Source organism: Macaca thibetana, chromosome 15, assembly GCF_024542745.1.
Source record: "Macaca thibetana thibetana isolate TM-01 chromosome 15, ASM2454274v1, whole genome shotgun sequence".
Lineage (NCBI taxonomy): Eukaryota > Metazoa > Chordata > Mammalia > Primates > Cercopithecidae > Macaca > Macaca thibetana.
This window is the reverse complement of record NC_065592.1, coordinates 81,863,223-81,882,319: the sequence shown is the minus strand read 5'-3', so window position 1 is coordinate 81,882,319 and position 19,097 is coordinate 81,863,223. Positions and strand designations below refer to the sequence as shown.

The 19,097-nt window shown below is 42.3% G+C and overlaps 1 protein-coding gene across 3 annotated transcripts in view; it reads left to right on the top strand.

The window, feature by feature from the left end:
• Window positions 1-19,097, top strand: part of APBA1 (amyloid beta precursor protein binding family A member 1) — a 226,399-nt gene that overhangs the window by 180,613 nt on the left and 26,689 nt on the right. For all 3 annotated transcript variants that reach the window (XM_050761928.1, XM_050761926.1, XM_050761927.1), the window contains exons 3-5: window positions 3,059-3,154; window positions 7,391-7,430; window positions 11,132-11,277. In XM_050761928.1, coding sequence (XP_050617885.1) covers window positions 3,059-3,154; window positions 7,391-7,430; window positions 11,132-11,277 — 282 coding nt within the window. The remainder of the gene's footprint in view (window positions 1-3,058; window positions 3,155-7,390; window positions 7,431-11,131; window positions 11,278-19,097) is intronic.

The following is a 19,097-nucleotide window of genomic DNA, read 5'->3' as shown; positions in this document are numbered from 1 at the left end:
TTTTCATTATTATACTTTAAGTTCTAGGGTACATGTGCACAACGTGCAGGTTTGTTACATATGTATACATATGCCATGTTGGTGTGCTGCACCCATTAACTCGTCATTTACATTAGATATATCTCCTAATGCTATCCCTCCCCCTTTCCCCCCACCCCACGACAGACCCTGGTGTGTGATGTTCCCCTTCCTGTGTCCAAGTATTCTCATTGTTCAATTCCCACCTATGAGTGAGAACATGCAGTGTTTGGTTTTCTGTTCTTACGATAGTTTCCTGAGAATGATAGTTTCCAGCTGCATCCTTGTTCCTACAAAGGACATGAACTCATCCTTTTTTATGACTGCATAGTATTCCATGGTGTATATGTGCCACATTTTCTTTATTCAGTCTGTCACTGATGGACATTTGGGTTGGTTCCAAGTCTTTGCTATTGTGAATAGTGCCGCAATAAACATACGTGTGCTTGTGTCTTTATAGCAGCATGATTTATACTCCATTAGGTATATACCCAGTAATGGGGTGGCTGGGTCAAATGGTACTTCTAGTTCTAGATCCTTGAGGAATCGCCACACTGTCTTCCACAATGGTTGCAGTAGTTTACAGTCCCACCAACAGTGTAAAAGTGTTCCTGTTTCTCCACATCCTCTCCAGCACCTGTTGTTTCCTGACTTTTTAATGATTGCCATTCTAACTGGCATGAGATAGTATCTCATTGTGGTTTTAATTTGCATTTCTCTAATGGCGAGTGATGATGAGCATTTTTTCATGTGTCTGTTGGCTGCGTAAATGTCTTCTTTTGAGAAATGTCTGTTCATATCTTTTGCCCACTTTTTGATGGGATTTTTTTTCTTGTAAATTTGTTTGAGTTCTTTGTAGGTTCTGGATATTAGCCCTTTGTCAGATGAGTAGATTGCAAACATTTTCTCCCATTCTGTAGGTTGCCTGTTCACTCTGATGGTAGTTTCTTTTGCTGTGCAGAAGCTCTTTAGTTTAATTAGATCCCATTTGTCAATTTTGGCTTTTGTTGCCATTGCTTTTGGTGTTTTAGACATGAAGTCCTTGCCCATGCCTGTGTCCTGAATGGTATTGCCTAGGTTTTCTTCAAGGGGTTTTATGGTTTTAGGTCTAACATTTAAGTTTCTAATCCATCTTGAATTAATTTTTGTATAAGGTGTAAGGAGGGGATCCAGTTTCAGCTTTCTACTTATGGCTAGCCAGTTTTCCCAGCACCATTTATTTATTTATTTATTTATTATTATACTTTAAGTTCTAGGGTACATGTGCATAACGTGCAGGTTTGTTACATATGTATACTTGTGCCATGTTGGTGCCCAGCACCATTTATTAAATAGGGAATCCTTTCCCCATTTCTTGTTTTTGTCAGGGTTGTCAAAGATCAGATGGCTGTAGATGTGTGGTATTATTTATGAGGGCTCTGTTCTGTTCCACTGGTCTGTATCTCTGTTTTGGTACCAGTATCATGCTGTTTTGGTTACTGTAGCCTTGTAGTATAGTTTGAAGTCAGATAGCATGATGCCTCCAGCTTTGTTCTTTTGGCTTAGGATTGTCTTGGCAATGTAGGCATCTTTTTTGGTTCCATATGAACTTTAAAGTAGTTTTTTCCAATTCTGTGAAGAAAGTCATTGGTAGCTTAATGGGGATGGCATTGAATCTATAAATTACCTTGGGCAGTATGGCCATTTTCATGATATTGATTCTTCCTGTCCATGAGCATGGAACATTCTTCCATTTGTTTGTGTCCTCTTTTATTTCATTGAGCAGTGGTTTGTAGTTCACCTTGAAGAGGTCCTTTACATCCCTTATAAGTTGGATTCCTAGGTATTTTATTCTATTTGAAGCAATTGTGAGTGGGAGTTCACTCATGATTTGGTTTTCTGTTTGTCTGTTACTGGTGTATAAGAATGCTTGTGATTTTTGCACATTGATTTTGTATCCTGAGACTTTGCTAAAGTTGCTTATCAGCTTAAGGAGATTTTGGCCTGCGATGATGGGGTTTTCTAAATATACAATCATGTCATCTGCAAACAGGGACAATTTGACTTCCTCTTTTCCTAATTGAATACCCTTTCTTTCTTTCTCCTGCCTGATTGCCCTAGCCAGAACTTCCGACACTATGTTGAATAGGAGTGGTGAGAGAGGGCATCCCTGTCTTGTGCCAGTTTTCAAAGGGAATGCTTCCAGTTTTTGCCCATTCAGTATGATATTGGCTATGGGTTTGTCATAAATAGCTCTTATTATTTTGAGCTACGTTCCATCAATACTGAATTTATTGAGAGGTTTTAGCATGAAGGGCTGTTGAATTTTGTCAAAGACCTTTTCTGCATCAATTGAGATAATCATGTGGTTTTTGGTTTTGGTTCTGTTTATATGCTGGATTATGTTTATAAGCCTTATTTTCTGATATACTGTTTGACAAAGGATTTTTGAACTGTTCTAAGAGCGTCCAAGGTAGTGTTCAGATGCTAAAATGCTGAAATTTCTCTGAATTTTCAATAGCCTGTAGACTAAATCCGAAATATTTGAAATCTGAATTGACTAGGAAAATACAGGTGGTATGGTTTCTAGTCGTCAAAATCAGGCCCAGCTGCCTCTTTAAAAATGTGTGTTTTAATTTTTACTTTTCATTTGGATCATTTGGGGCAGGCGATTTTATAAGACATTTGATACCCTAAACATTTGGCTTCATCAGTAAGAAAAAAATGTTTTAAACATATTTGTGTAATATCCTTAGCTCAATTCATTTAGGAGTTTTGATATTCAACCTTTTCTGTATTTTCTTTCAACATTTGGCCTAAGGGAAATAACAGCCCAGAGCTATGAAATCTCCTTTGAAAGCATGGCAGGACTTGAAGAAGAAAGCTTGAAAACCACAAGTGTTTTATGTACAGTTGGCAGCTCCTTTCTAAGAGGTTTTCTCCCCATGCAGTGTCTGTTCGGTTGTGTTCTGTTTGCTTCTCTCTCCCGGCCCCTTTCCCCCGGCCAAGTGTCTGCCAAGTCTCTCAAGTTCTTACCGTGTTTCCTCTTGCTGTGTTCTAGTCTCCGTCTCCTGGCAGCTCCTCACCCTTGGGTGCAGAGTCATCAGGCACACCTCTTCACCCCAGTGACCCCGCAGAAGCCTCCACAAATAAAGAGGTAGGGTGCTGTTTTGTTACCAAGGCCATCGGGCCACTTTGCTTTACTGTAATACTGCTCTGTGCTTCCTAATACAGCATTCTACGGCGCTCCTGACCCACATTACCCTGTTGAAAACAATCCTGATTTCTCCTCTCCAGTGTGCAGTTCACCTGTTAAAGCCATGTCATCCAGTTTGATAGCCACTGGCTGCAGGTGTCTAATGAATGAATAAAATGAAAAGTTTATTTCCTCAAGCACAGTAGCCACATTTCAAGTGCTCAGTAGCCACCTGTGATGGCTGTCAGTGGTGGATACTGTATTGGAGAGGGTGGATTACAGAGCATTTGCATCATTGCCGGAAGTGCTGTTGAACAGCACTTGACCTTGGATACCAAAAACTCCACGTACAGCATCTTTCCTCCTGGCGTTACATGCCAGGACTTGCAGTTGCTGTGTGCTTTGGGAAATACGTTAGTTTCTTAAACACTCATTTATTTCAGGCCCAAATGCGGTATCTTTCATAAGAATAGAGTGGCCATATGTTCCCAGTTTACCTAGGGTATGGTTCCAGTCCACGCCTGTTGTCCAGGCAGCCCGTCTTATGAGCACGCCCTTCTCTCTTGCTGGTGCCGTGCTGTCTGTGAGAACTTTCCATGATGCTGGAAATGTTCCACTTCTGCTCTGTCCACTGTGGTAGTCATTAGCCTCATGTGCCTGTCAAACCCTGGAAATGTGGCCAGTGTAACTGAGGAACTGAAGTTTTCATTTTATCCCATTTTAATTAACTTAAATAGCCACGTGTGGCTGCAGACTGCCAGACAGTGCAGCTCTAAAGTATCCCTTTTGGACAACAAATTCTGTGGTCTCCTTGCTTATGTGGAACATTTCAGTGAGAAGATGCTGCTTTTTCCCACTGAGGTGCCTGGAGCTGAGAAAGGGCAGCCCCAGAGGGGAGACACTGCCTTCTCCTGTACCCAAGGTCCTTTTACACCGAGTGAACTGCCACCCACGCCTGCTAATGAGCCAACATCAAGTAAATGTTGGTCTGCGCCATAATCTGTGTGTGGGCTCAGCTCACTCTAAATATAGCTGCTCCCTCATCAACACTGAGGAGATGTGTTAAAGAGGTAAACCACATGATGAACGATGGTTTCCTTTTCCCTCATTTTGCTGATAATTTTATGTTAAATGCAATGAAAAAAACAATCTCTGTTTTAAACTGAGTGGCAGATCACTTTTAAAGGAAGTCTTAGTTAAAATTTATCCTTGAGGTACCCTTGAATACACATATATTTGCCATTAAATATGCAAAGGAAAAGTATTTTTATTAATCTGTTCATATTAAACCAAACAATCAAAGATAGACCTTCTCTGAAATGACCAACATTAGAATTTAGACTAGAAATATACTTAGGCCTCCTCTGGTCTTGAACCTCAGACCCTTGGCCATTTGAAGCAGGAGTGACAGGGGCACAGTTTCTGCTGTTCCCACAGTTCGCTTCATTCTTACATCACATGGTTGGGTGAGAACGCATAGTAAGAAGAAAAAAAGGACAGGTGCCATGGTGGTAACAGTAATGAGCATTATCATTTCTTGAGCATTGACAATGTTCCAGGAACTGGGCTGAGAAAAATCACAGATAGTGTCTCATTTAATTCTTAAAATAATTCTGTGAGGTAGGTATCATTGTCCTCATTTGCTGGTTGAAGAAGCTAAGAGGTTGAGTAACTTACCTGAGATTGTAGAGCTCACAAGTGGTCAGCCAGGATTCAAATCCAGAGCTCATGGGAACCCACGCTCTTAACTGCCAAGATCTGCCACTCCCAGAGTAGAAAGTGTTCACAGGCCACAGACTACATGGACAAGGTAGCTTGTCTGTCATTGTTCCGGTTGCCCAATTGTGCCTCCAAGTTCTGCCCATGAGTCGATTTGTGTGACCCCCCAAACACAAATCCCAAAGATCTTAGCCTTTAACTTTTTAAATGCAGCTTTATTTATTCTTGAAAGTTAAGGATCAGCAGATGTTCATCTCAGTCCACGTGTGAAATAAAGGGCTAACCAGACATCTAAATATTCAGCATTTGATTATGCTTCAGATATAATAAGGCAAATTTGTTAGTTTCTCAGTCCCTCAAGACTTTGCTCATGTTTCTATATATCTTTAGAAATGATGATGAAAATCCTATTTGTGTGCAATAGTTAGAGATTCTTCCATTTCACAAAACTCTTTAAAAAAAAAAAACATCTTACCACCCCAGAGACTAAGAAAGCTAGTCGTGAGCTCATGAGTAGAGAATAAGTGAATGTACCAAATGCTTTCTGTTGTAGCTCTTAATAAAATGGCAGCTTTTAGAGCTATAGACTAAAGTAATTCTTTTGTAGCTTCTGCTACAATCTGGACACTGTCTTTGAGATTAGCATTCAGAAAAGTATCCAAATAGAGCAAGAAAATGTGAAGTGACTTCTTAGATGTACCTGGAGGCTAAGCAATTTTGATTAAACAAACTCTCATTACCCCAGGTTCTAGTTACTTGGGACAAGGGTAGGGAAATGGTTGGGAAATAGTAACTTAAAAGTTTTTGGCCCCTGTGAAGATTCTAGCTTCCATCTGCATAACATGAAGTTATGAGGGTTTTTTTTTTTTCCTTTAAACCAATCTGAATTAGATTTGGCTGCTGGCCCTTAACTGGGCCTATCTTCTCACTTAGGTAAGTGGAAAATACAATTAATGTAAAGCACTGCTGAAACTGGAGTTCTCTTTCCCCCGTCCACATATTCTGGCTTTTATTTGGTGTGCATTTTCTCATAAACGCATTACTAGCCAGTAACTTTTCATTCCTGGTGCACTAGGAACCCACCTACTTTGGTGTGCAGAGCCATTTCATCTCAGTGAGCACACATGCAGCAGGTTTACTGAAAAGCTGCCCTGTACAATATATTATTGTGTGATTAGTGTTGAATTGTCATTATACTGAATTGACCTGGAGTCTTATAACTAGGTTTCTTCAACTGCCCCAATTTTTCACAAAACAATTAAAACTACTATTTTTAGACTGTTGTCCAAGTATTAACTAAGTTATCATCCCTTTGCCATTCCCATCCTCCAAGGAAAGAGCGCTGTGTTAAGTGCTAGGTTAGGGAGTTGCTCCCAATGACATCCCAACACTCACCCAGGGCGCTTTCCTCATCCAACCTGCCAGGCACCCCAGAGTCTACCATCTATGCAGGTCAGCCTATCCAACAGCTATTCAGTGCCAGATATCTTTCCTCTTAAAGTCATGCATTTAAATAATCACCTAAGACTGGGTAGGTTCTCAGCAATGAAATTCTTGGCCATGCAAATCTTACCTTCTACGCATTTTAGGGACTTGTCTTTAACAATAGCTCTCCACTCTCCTGTGATGCTTGTATCACCCTGGTCCAGACACACCAGCTACAAATTCTACTGGTAGAAGCAGGGGTGAATTTCTTTCTCTTATCTCAGTCAGTGTTACATCTAGGACATCTGCTTCTGAAAGGAACGTATGGTGAGTTTTGCTCCTCTGAGAGCAGGCAGTTAAGCTGCCATCTAGTCAGGCTCTAAAAGGTGTCTAGCTCATCATCTCTGCTTCCAACAGTGCTGTGAGAACACTGACCTTTGCTCTGAGGTGCAGAAGAAATTCCAGGGTTACTGGAATTTACTCCATTATTGTGTTCTTATTCAGAAAACACATAATAATGATTTATATAATGGAGTTTTTCAACTAAAATAAATCAGTAGGAGATGGAAGAAAGAGATTTTAAAAACCTCTAGCACACATTTTTAGCACAGTGAGAGATCACTGTGGCAAAGAGTAAAATAAATTTCTCTAAGAGAATTCTTAATTTCAACGTATAGTCATAACGTTGGTGCTTTCACTAATCAGTTTTTCACATGGAAATGCAGATCCTTAAGACTACAAATTGTGCCCTTTTTATTGTTGTTGTTAGAGATTTTTGTCTGTGGGATTGTTTTTTAGTTGGCAAATACCTCTCTGATTGTGAAATGTAAGATTTCTAGGTTATCTAAAATATGAATGGACTATTCTGGGTTTTAGGTAACCTTTACTAATAAATGCATGTTTATCTGCACTTTACTTTCTCTAACTAAAAATGATCAGTAACTGGTAACTGCCACTGATGATGTGTTTATTTTTCATGTTGCATGGATGATTGTGTTAACGAATATTTCATTATACTTTGCTCTTTTTGAAACCTCTTTGTCTTAATTACAGTCAAGAAAAAGCTTGGCTTCATTCCCAACCTACGTTGAAGGTAAGAGCTGAAAAGCAAATATTGAGCACTGAGTCATTCATGAATCTTTTAGTATTGGGGCATATGAAGCACTGAGATATAAGACAATAGAAGGGAAGAAAGGCCATAAAGTCACTTATTCACAATGTTAACAGTCTTAGAATCTTAGACTCAGAAGGGTGATAGCTGGGAGCCTCTCAAAAATCCTACTCACGTCTTTGCCTATTATGTGGATGAGGACTCTGAAATTGGAGTCGAAGCTGTGGGCTTTACCCAGTGTCATGCAGCTTAGCAGTGGTCACATTGGATCAAAAACCCAAGTCTCCTTATTCTGTCCCTGTGCACGCCGTACATTCAATAAGAAAAATTCAAGTGGGAATGAACATTAAGGCAGAAATGTTGGTCTTTTTTAATAAGAAAAACCTTCCCAGCAATTTTCATCTATTATGTGGATGAGCTAGTAATAGTAACGGTTACCCCATGCTTACTCTGCCAGGTTCTGTTCTAAGCACCTCCCATGTAATAACTAATTGAATCCTCACATCAATCCTGTGAAATGAGTTTTGTTATTATCCCCATGTTATAATGAGACAACTGAGGCATCAAGATTATAACTTGCCCAAGATCCCACAGTTGGCACTGCAGAGCCAGGCTATGAATTGGCAGGCTGGCACCATAATTCTCTCTGGAAACCAGTGTCTTTGTGGGGCTGCCACACCTGGTTGTGCAGGTTACTCACTGCACAAGGGCACCTACTCAGAGGCCAAGTGGGGCCAAAGTTCAGCCAAGCTCTGCACTCCAGCTGGAGATTGTACCATCCAAATGGGGCACCAAATCAGGCACCATTTCTCATTCACAAAGAGGCACTCAACTCTCTGGCTAGAGATGGTGCTGAGGGTCTACCTGGGTGCATCACCATTTCCTTGAAGGAGGCTTTTCTGGAGGCCAGAGAATGCCCAGACATCTCTCTGAGGGTGTATCTGGCCTTTGGATCCTATGCGTGAACAGTCATTGTGTTCCACTGCCTGGGAAAGGGTTACCAGGGCTCATAAACCTTCATGAACCCTTGGGCTCAAAGCCTAGGACAAGCTCACAGTTTTGGTTTAGTTACTCAGGTTTCTCTCTTCAGTCATCTGTAAATTATTTGCATCAGTTTTGTGAGGCTCTGAAATTCTGTGAGAGCACTCTGGGAAGTTTTCTGAAGTTTGAAAGCTCCCTTCTTCATATTCGTCCCCCTGGCCTAGAGATTTTTCAGGCTCAGCGTTAGCCTGAGTGTGAGGATGTCACGTGTGCGGTCTCTCATCCACAGAGCAACCCGAAGGCAGCACTAAAGGGAAACCACGTTCTGAAAGGCCAAAAGAAAACTTGCAATTCTCTGACACAGGATCATTAAGGGTTTAATTTTTTTTAACTTTGTAAGAATATACTAGCACTGAGCCCAAAGTGAATTTATGAAATTGGGGCTTTTATTTTTCTGGGTGTGATGCGGTGACAGTGACATTCAATTATATTCAATTTCCTGAAAGGATAAATGGCAATAAGATCATATCTCAAAATGTGTTTAGGTCTGATATTTGTGTGTCTTGGCTGCTTGGCATTTCTACAGTCATTTAAATATAATTTGGATTGCTTTTAAACGTTTCCCCATACCCACACTTACTGTAGTCAAAAAGGGACCTTGTCAGTGAATAGCGCCCGTAGCGCCAAATCAGAGAAGAATGTGTGATGTTACAAGTCCCGTAGAGAAGGTAGTTAGTTTTTGTTTTTCTTTTAACGTTGATTTTTAAAAAATAGATGGAAGACTTTTAAAGTTCATTTCCCAGATGAGATCTTTCTTCTCCATATCTGGTTGGCAATAATGATTATGTTTCAATAACACTGAAATGCATCACTAGGAACTTATCATGGAAGAACTGACAATCTTTTACTTTATATAAAGTGTAATGTGGATTCAGACCTGTTCATATATTATTTTATATGCTTCCCTGCCATACAACTGAACCTGTATATCATATATAACCCGAATCCGTCTCACATCTATAAAAGATTCAGAGCAGGCCCCTGTGGCTGTTGAGCAGAGTGTGAATTACTGGTAAGTAGTGGAGGCAGATTTGTCTGTGTACCACTCACAGTGTTAGCCTCGAAGTCTTGCTTGTAAAAATGGAGAATAAGACAAATAACAGGCTTCCTTATTTAATTACTACATAGATGCTTTGTGAAAGCCCTTCCTAAAACACTTCTAATTTCTTTGTTTCAAGCACCACCTTAGTTTTAGATAAATGAGTAGATTATTTTACATCTGTACTCTGATAAGTAGTTCAGCACAGGACACAGCTGTGTAAACTCAAGATGAGCTTGATGTTTAAGGGTAAAAATAAAAAGCATTTCAGATTAGCCTTCCAAGAGGAAAAAGCAAATTGTTTCCATTACAAGTTATCTAATTTAAGACCCTGAGGTTTTAAAAGTGAGTTAAAATGTATATTTTAGTCTCCCCAGATGTACCACTCAAGGCAAATAAAATACATAGGGCCAGGCGTGGTGGTTCATGCCTATAATCTCAGCACTTTGGGAGGCTGAGGCGGGCAAATTGCTTGAGCCCAGGAGTCCAAGACCAGCCTGGGCAAAATGGCAAAACCCCATCTCTACAAAAACTACAAGAATTAGTCAAGCATGGTAGTGCCTGTAGTTTCAGCCACTTGGGAGGCTGAGGTGGGAGTATCCCTTGAACCTGGGAGGCAAAGGTTGCAGTGAGCCGAGATCACACCGCTGTACTCCAGCCTGAGTGAGAGAGTGAGACCCTGTCTCAAAAAAAAAGAAAATAAAATATATATGTTCAATTGCAGATTAAAATGCCTTTTTAAGTGGACTGTTATACAGTTATATATTAATCACAGACATGTTTTAATTTCGAGTTAGGGTTTACAATTAGAATTACAATTCTAATTGTGGTTAGAATCAGGTGCCCCCAATTAAAATATTTAAAACAGGTTTGACTTAAAAGGCTGGTAAATTAGAACAGAAAATTTGATTTTCCTTGGAATCTGTCTGTGTGTAGGCACAGGCCAAGAACATTATACCCTGTAAGTGAACAAGATTGACAGCATGGGACCGTGGCTTTGAGGTCATGTTATCTGTCTTGCACAATTGAGGTCAGAAGCCATTACAGGAATCCAGACATTCTGAAACAGATATCCTATTTTTCTGATCTATAAATTTGTTTCTTCCATTATGGACTAAATGGGGGAGGAGATATGAATGGGAGACAAGTAATAGGAATTGCTGTAAAAAGCTTTTCTAAAAAGACAGCCATCTAGTTACTTAACCATTTATCCAGCAAACATGTAGTTGATACCACCTGGGTGACAGTAAGACACAAGAGAATCAGAGGTGAATATGACATGGTCTTTGTCCCTTAAGAGCTTAGTCTAACAGGACAAACAGTATGCTTTATTGCTGAATTTTATGTTCCATATTTAAGTAAATATTTGCATCACTTTCCATAGTAAATGGTTTTAGAGAAGCAAATTATTCTAGAAACTGTGCCTTCTATTTGAAAATGAGGTGTGGGTGCAGATAGACACAGAAAGATGCCTTAGACCAGCGGTTTGCTCTGCCTCACCTGTGCCAGTGGTGAGGCATGGAAGAGGGGTGACGTGCCATTGACGGGGTTGGCAGGCCCCGCCCCAGCATGGCTTCCCTCACTGTGGCTCTGTGTGTTACAGTTCCGGGACCCTGCGACCCCGAAGACTTGATCGATGGAATCATTTTTGCTGCCAATTACCTTGGCTCCACCCAGCTGCTCTCAGACAAAACTCCTTCCAAAAATGTGCGCATGATGCAGGCCCAGGAAGCCGTAAGCAGGATCAAGGTGAGGACATCTGGGTGCTCCAGCAGGGATGGTGGGCAGGTGTGGGCACTTGAGCAGTCTACAGCACTGGCCACGGCTCCACATCTAGTTTAGAGGAGAATGGTTTGAGATGACATCAGACAGGCAGTGCTTATGCACGTGCCTGTTAACAAAAATTTCCAAAGTCTACTGGGGTCTTTATGTACAAACATGATCTATTTAGGTTGTTATAAATGGCCAGTCTTGAGAAGAAGTACTTATGATCACAACCTTTGAAAAGTTGATGTAATGAGGAAGGATGCCATTTTGAGTATTATGTCTCAAGTGCACGACATGTACCACTGGATTTCCACTGACAGCTGGAGGTCAGTGGCAAACATTCATGTTACAGAGTTGGTTCAAACTAGGTGGCATTGCTTTTGAACCAGTCCATCCTGTTCAAGCTAGATTGAACTGGCTTGCTTCAAGGACAGTGAACCCTTTGATCAAATCTAACCTGGCTAGTCTAAGGTCAGTGCAAGGCTAATCCAGTTTAAACTAGTTTGAGCCAGTCATAACATGTTTGAATCTGTTTAATCAAGACATAAAAGGAACGAGCCTTTTTGATCCAGGAGGAACCACTCTCATCTGGTTTAAGTCATTCACAACTAGTTTGAACCATCCAGAACCGGTTTATTCCCATGAATAAATGCAGAAATGCAGAGCTCTAGAATCTCCACCACGATACCAAAACTACCTAGAATAATGGGCAAACCAGGAGTCCAGGAACACTTCAGGTACATTCATGTCATCCACTTGCCATTGTGCCACCAGTACCTGGAACCACTGGGCAGTCTCCCCGAGCCTTGAGGCCATTGTCACCTAGAGCCCTAGGGACAGCAGAACTTCATGGTAGAAGTTCAGGACCAGGTATTTCCAGCAAGTTGGAATAGGTTAGACCTTGCAAGAGTCTGTTTTATCCAGTTTCAACTGGTCCAAATGGATTCTTTCCTCAAGGAGCCACTCCGTATTTCATACCTTCTCTCTCATACACTTCCAGGTTGCATCCTGGTGTTTGTGTGGTAATGTGGAAAGAGAAAGAGGGACAGGTAGACCACAGTAACTGAGACTCCTTAATCTCGCAATCAAAGAAAAAATTATTCCTTGAGCACTTAGGCATGCAGGGCTGTGCAGGGTCTTGGCAGGGAGGAAAAACAGCAGCTGATAAAGTGAGATCCTTGTCCTCAAGCTCAGCCAGAGTGTCACCAGAGTGCAGGGGAAGCCTGCAGATGTGAACACCTCTGACCGCTGCCTTCTGCCTGAGAGGTAGAAAGGAACAGTAAGTGACCAACAATTCCAGGAGGTGCTTGCAGAGGAGAGGCAGTTGGCTTGGGCCTCATGCCCAGGCTGATTCTTATGATAGTCACGTGTCCAGACTCCACCATGTGGTAAATAATAAGCAGCTCATATCATCACCGACACCGTAATTATGATGCCCCTGAACCCTCAGCTGTCCAGTTATCCTGCAGTTCCCAGGATGCTGTGTGAACGGCCCCATGTCCCTCTCATGGCTTCCTCCTCAGGCTGCTCACTGCTGCTCCTGCTGCTGGGGCCTCTGTGTGTCACCCACTGATCTGACCACCTCTCTGCACTTGGAGGAAACGCTTCTCCCCCAAGCTCAGAGCTGGCCATTCCCTTAACTCCTCCTAGGACAGTAAGCCTATGCTGCAACTTTTGACATGTCTACTGATGTTTTTATAAACCAGGGAGGAGTGATTGGCAACTGCCTCAAGAGTGGCTGTTGTCACCACTCTGCTAGGCCAGACCTAGTGTCAGGATTACTGACAGGACTTTTTAGTTCCTTCCATGTGTCAGGGATCCACTCAGCCACTTCATCTGAGGCACACAAACCTTGCCTATGCCTCAGAGGCCCTGCTGCCATAAGGCCCATGTCTGTGGTGTTTGTCTTCTTCTAAAATTAGCCTCTCCCAGACTGATGGACAGTGGGAGGGTCCAGTTCTTTTAAGGTAAGCCCCATCCCCTGCCCAAAGAGATGTGCCTTGCCCCATGGCTCCCAACAGTACAACTCCTTGGAGACAGTCTGACCTTCATACCTTTTGGGACTTTGAGACTAAACAATGCTACGGATAGAACTTCACCAGGTTCTTGGGGAGCCGCCCATCCAAGCTTGGCCTAGTTCCCTTTCGCTGTCTTCCTGTTTCTACAAAGTGGTGACATTGTGCCAGAAAGTCTCCCCAGGGTCTTCTCCATCTTAATTTAGTTGTCTTCCAGGCACAGCATTCAAAGCAACAACCCACAAGCCTCTCAGAGAGAACAAGCTGCTTTTCAGGCACAGTCACATCCTATTTTGTACAGAGCAGAGAACTTTAAATCAAAGAGACATAGAGACATAGTTCTGACTCCACGTGCCCCATGGTTACCAGATATGCCTCCTGGGCTTCCAGGTGAATGGTGCTCTTAGCTTCCCCAGGTTTGGTGGAAGCCCAAAAGCCTGGTGTGCCTCACTTGGGGTCTCTGATAGACAGGGACTGCCTTCAGAAGATGTGTTTGGAAATGAGTGGAGGCACCTCTGCTTGTCGCGGTGACTGGGGGCATTCACTGGGCCAGAGCCAGGTGTGCTCAAGACACTATAACGTCCAGGGCAGAGCCACAAAACAAATATTTTATCTCTACCAAAATGCCAAAGAGCCCCTATCAAGGAATGCTACCAGAGCCCATTCAGGCAAATCTTCCAGAATAAAGCTGCAGTCTGCCCCCAAAAGAGTACTGAAAACTCCTGAGGTTGAAAACTGCATGTTGCTTTGAGGTTAGTTTTTTCTAGGTTCTATCCATCAAGGTTTCAAAGTTTTAAGGTTCAGGTTTCATTTGGGACACCTTGTTTATTAGCACTCTGATAGCTTTGGACTCCTACAGATAGAACATTTATGCCTTTCTAGTCTCCTTATGACACTTAGGTAGTGCTGAGATGGCCTTACAGGGAAAAAGCAGGCACGGGGCACATCACTTGTACATAAAGCAATGTTCAAGGTACACAGCATCCCTGTACCAAAGCTCATCAGTGCCAATTGTATTGTGAATTATCTTTTCTTATTTCCACAGTGGTGTCCTATAGTGTTGTTATTCCTTCTTTAAAGTCCAGCTGCCTCATAAGAAATCAGAGATTTTACTTCAAAGCTTCCAAAGGATTGGTATCCCGAAGTTCCACAGTTCATTTGAACCAAAAATTAGATGGCTCTGTTGATCAGAACAAGCAAGATAGAGGCTTTCTGATTATAAATACATTTTAGACCTGCCTAGAGCAGAATACACATCTGGAAAACATATATTTATTTTTACAAGCAAATTACTCTGGCGTGAGGAATTCATTATAGAGTGGTAAAATTAAATGGTTACATTTCACTCATAACTTATAAGTATCAGTTTACAATGTGCATCTTTGCATTGGAAGGAACTGTTGCCTGTCATTAAATATTTTCTGCTTCATGTTCCTTTTACGTCCATTAAAATGCTTGTCAGATTGGTTGACGTTACATCTAGCTAGAAGCCTTTTCCAAGTGTAAATGGAGATACCTGTTTAAGTGAGCACTCTCCAAAAAGTGACTGTGTCAGGGAGCGTACATGGATTTCATCAGTGCAAAGGGAAGCTGGGGGCAAAGAGTGTTGATCCTGAGCAGGCTGGGCTGGGCTCAAGTGGAAGGAGCTTGCACCGGGTGCCCACATGTGCCTGGCAGACACTGCTCTGTAAGGAAGATGGTGCCATGCTGTTTCCGAAAGAGAGACTGACCTTTCAGAACGAGTTATTCTAGGCCACCTTGGCAGAAAGGACACAGAGCATAGCAAAGCTGCAGACTTTATAGCATCCATCCAGGAAAGAAGGAGAAAGAAAAGCTCTGTGGATTTATTTTGTAATCCATTTAGCAATGTCCTTAACCCCAAGCTGATTAGTAATTTCTGGCTTGGCACTTTCACCTAAACAAAGGTGGGGGTAGTTTCCTCCTTTGTTTTCTGATTCCTCCTTCTTCCCTCACTCCCTGCAGGGACCCCAGTTTTGTCCCTCTCTTCCTCTGCCTACATTGTTTGTTTGACCAGATGGACGTGGCTGGATGTGAATGAAAACTGCTCACCACGCACCCTGGTACTCATGGTGCTTTATCTCTGAACAGACGCTGACCTTGAAGCTTAGGTTTCCATTTCAAAGCAGTCTTTAATTTCTGTTCCACTTGTCGATTGTGGTGTCTGCCGCTCAAGTAGTACCAACTGTATACTAAAATTGAACATTGCTCATTGGACTTGGACTTGGGGTTTTGAAAGTTACTGTTTTCTTAGTTTAACAAAAAACTTACAAGATTCATTGCCACATGGAGAGAGAATTTGGAGCTGCAGTTTGGCCAGGTATTTTCTACTTAATGTGAAAAGAAACAAAAGAATTTGGCCCCAAATGCCAACTGTTGCTGTGCAGACTCCTGTGATAGGCCCTTTCAGAATAAAAATTAACCAATACGCAGTTCTTGAGCTTGAGAAACTTGCAGTAAAAAGAAACCAAAAAGAATGTTAGGTAACAATAATACAAGGTAAGCTGAGGGCTCTGAAATTTAAAGGCTTTTCTATCTACCACAATTTAAGAGATGACATATCTGAGCACAATAGCAGAATTAGAAGACATCTGCCATTAAATTTTGTTTGTTTGTTTTGGTCTTTGGTCCCTCCCTAATGTGTTCATTCTGCCTTTGTTGGTCATCATTTTTGAGAAGTAATATCCTTCCAGAGAGCCCTCATGTACTTTAGGGGATTGCATTAGAGCTGTGGTTCTCAAAGCATGATCCCCGGACCAGTAGCATCAGCATTGCCTATGAACTTATTGGAAGTACTGGTTTTCAGGCCCAACCCCAAACCTACTGAGTCAGAAGCTCAGAAGGTGGCACCCGGGAGTCTGTGTTTTAACGAGCTGTCCGGGAGATTCCGCTCTGCACCAGCGTTTGGGAACCACTGCCTTAGAGAAGGTGGAGCCGCCAGGGTGTGAGGCATCTTTCCTCCACTGTGCCCTGCAGCATTCTAGTCAGGCTGAGCGCTTGTCACTAATAGAGTTCCACTGGCAAGTGAGCGCAAGAAAATACATCTCCTTTTCCGATATTTGCTACAGATGTCTTCCTCTTAAAGGCTCTGGGAAGTCCTACACTGAGAAGATTTCATTCACTTTAACTAGCAGCTCCCATAATTACTTGAGCACAGAATACATTGTTACCATGCGATAGATACCTGCTAATTGTCACCATTTGATAGATACCTGTCTTATTGGTAGTATTCTCTGGAACATGTTTTGGGAGAAACTTCTAGAGAGAGCTTTGCACTATGTGCTGTGAGTCTTTAATGTGCCCTAGATAGAAACACACCTCTCCCCTGACAGCGTGGGACTCACGCCTACCCCCTATCTAGAGAGAGCCCGACTGGAAGCCAGCACAATGAGCTCACTTGTCTTCCTTGCTCTCCACTGCATCTCTACCTTGCCTTCCACTCTCATTCCCACTTCATTCTCTGCTCTTCAGCCAGAAGATAGGGTGGCCTGCTGAGCCCTACCTGAGCCACAGAGACTGCTTAGTGTCCATCCACCTGGAGTGTGGTGTTGTGTCTCCATTCTTCCTATGAAGCTTATGCAATTAGATTACAAATGGTGTTTAGGTATCTTGTGGTCCGTGCATTTTGGCAAGCTGCATCCATTCTCAAATATTCATATATCCATCTTAACTAGCCTGTCCCAAAGATCAGATTTTTTCATTCTTTTGTGATTGTCTCAAAATTATGATTTCATTGTAGAAGTAAAATATCTATCATTATAGCTTTGCCTAAGTTGTATCATTTCCCAGCTTAGTTGAAAAAGTCTATGATCAGTAAAGTATTAGGCCCTTCACATGCATTATCTCATTCTCATTTACTCCTCAAAATGGATGAGGTAGAGAATATTGTGAGGTAGGTATTGTTCACCGCATGGTGTAGACAAATGGAGAAGTTTACAGATGACAAGCTTGCCCCAGTTGCACAACTAGGGGTTTACAGTGGAGTGAGATTGCCAGAATTTGAATCTCTGTTCTGCCACTTCACAGCTGTGTGACCTGGGGCAAGTTAATTAGCCTCTCTGTGCCACATTTCCCTCTTCTGAAAAATGAGGATAACACAATGTAGGCAGAAATGGCAACATCTACTTAAACCTCGTGTTTCATGGGATTGATCATGGCTTACCACCTAGCAGGGTAGTAGCTCACAGGGGTGTTGTAAGCTTTTACACTGATTTATGGGAAATACTTCGAAGGATTCTGGCACATAACAAGTTCTCAGCAAATGTCAGTGGGGAAAGAAAAGATAGAATAGTCAGGAGCATCCCTGGCACGACTAATCTAGTGTCTTAACAACGGCAGAAACTCAGTACACATTGTGGATGGAGTAAGTGGGTGGGTGGTGCTGCAGTTTGTCCTTTGCACCACACCCCGCCATGTGGTAAGCCATGATCAATCCCAGGAAACAGAAGGGTTTAAATAGATGTTGGCATTCCTGGCTTAAAAATGCATGCTGGCCTTATGTTTCTCTTGGACCCCTTTCTGCTACCCTAATTTCTCATTCTGGCTCCAACTCTCCCATCTTCTGTGATGTTATATTTAAATTTTAAATTATAATTTATTGTAGGGTACTTGGATATCATGAGTGATTTAAAGATGGTATTACTCTAAATCCACAGAATATTTTTAACTTCATAAAAACTGTTTCAGACCAGGCGCAGTGGCTCACACCTGTAATCCCAGCACTATGGGAGGCCAAGGCAGGTGGATCACCTGAGGTCAGGAGTTTGAGATCAGCCTGGTTAACATGGTGAAACCCTGTCTCTACTAAAAATACAAAAATTAGCTGGGCATGGTGGCAGGTGCCTGTAATCCCAGCTACTCAGGAGGCTGAGGCACGAGAACTGCTTGAACCTGGGAGGCGGAGGTTGCAGTGAGCCGAGATGGCACCACTGCACTCCAGCCTGGGCGAAAGAGCGAGACTCTGTCCCCCCATCCCACTCCCCAAAAAAAAAAGTTTCAGAATACCTTTCATGAGACTCGGTTTGCCTTTTGGATCCTCTTCCTCAACACCAGTTCCAGAAAAAAAAAAAAAAAAAAAAAAAAAAAAAGGAATTTGGGTACTCGAGGGATGGTGGAACCTATTTTCTTTTGAAAGAGTTCTTTCAAATCGGTTCCCTAGAGTTGAATTTTGACCAACAGCTGTCAGGTTTGGTATCCAAAGTAATGGAAATTCCTATATTGCTGCCATATCATTTCAGGAGAGGTCAAGGTCAAACAAACATTAAAGATCTCCCAGCTGTCAGTTATGCAGGTTATAACTGACGCCAGTCAGAACATCCCTGGCCAGACTCTGGGATTCCACATGGGAATCCTCGTGGTGTGGCGTGTTATAACATCAGCATACGGTCACTTCCCAGATGCAGAAATATTTCCACTGCAATGTGCAGCAGTCAGGATGACACAGTTGCTACCTTCATACTTTTTCAGAGCAGACTATTCACTGTGAACTCATGGCCACCAGTAAGAACAGCAGGGCATCTGTGCGGGAGTGCGGTTGCCCTAGTTTCCCGGGTGTACCAGAGATTCACTATGTGGTGTCTGGATGGCTGACTCATCCAGTTTCTCTACAATGAGGCAGTATAGGCAACATATTTTAGTCACTAATGAAACAGAGATGTGCTGCTGAGAGCAGAGGAGCTTTTCTACCAGGTGAGTACCCAGGAATATGAGAGAGCAGTTCTTCCTACACCCCACTCCCATTACCACAACAGCATCTGCAGTTTGGCCATG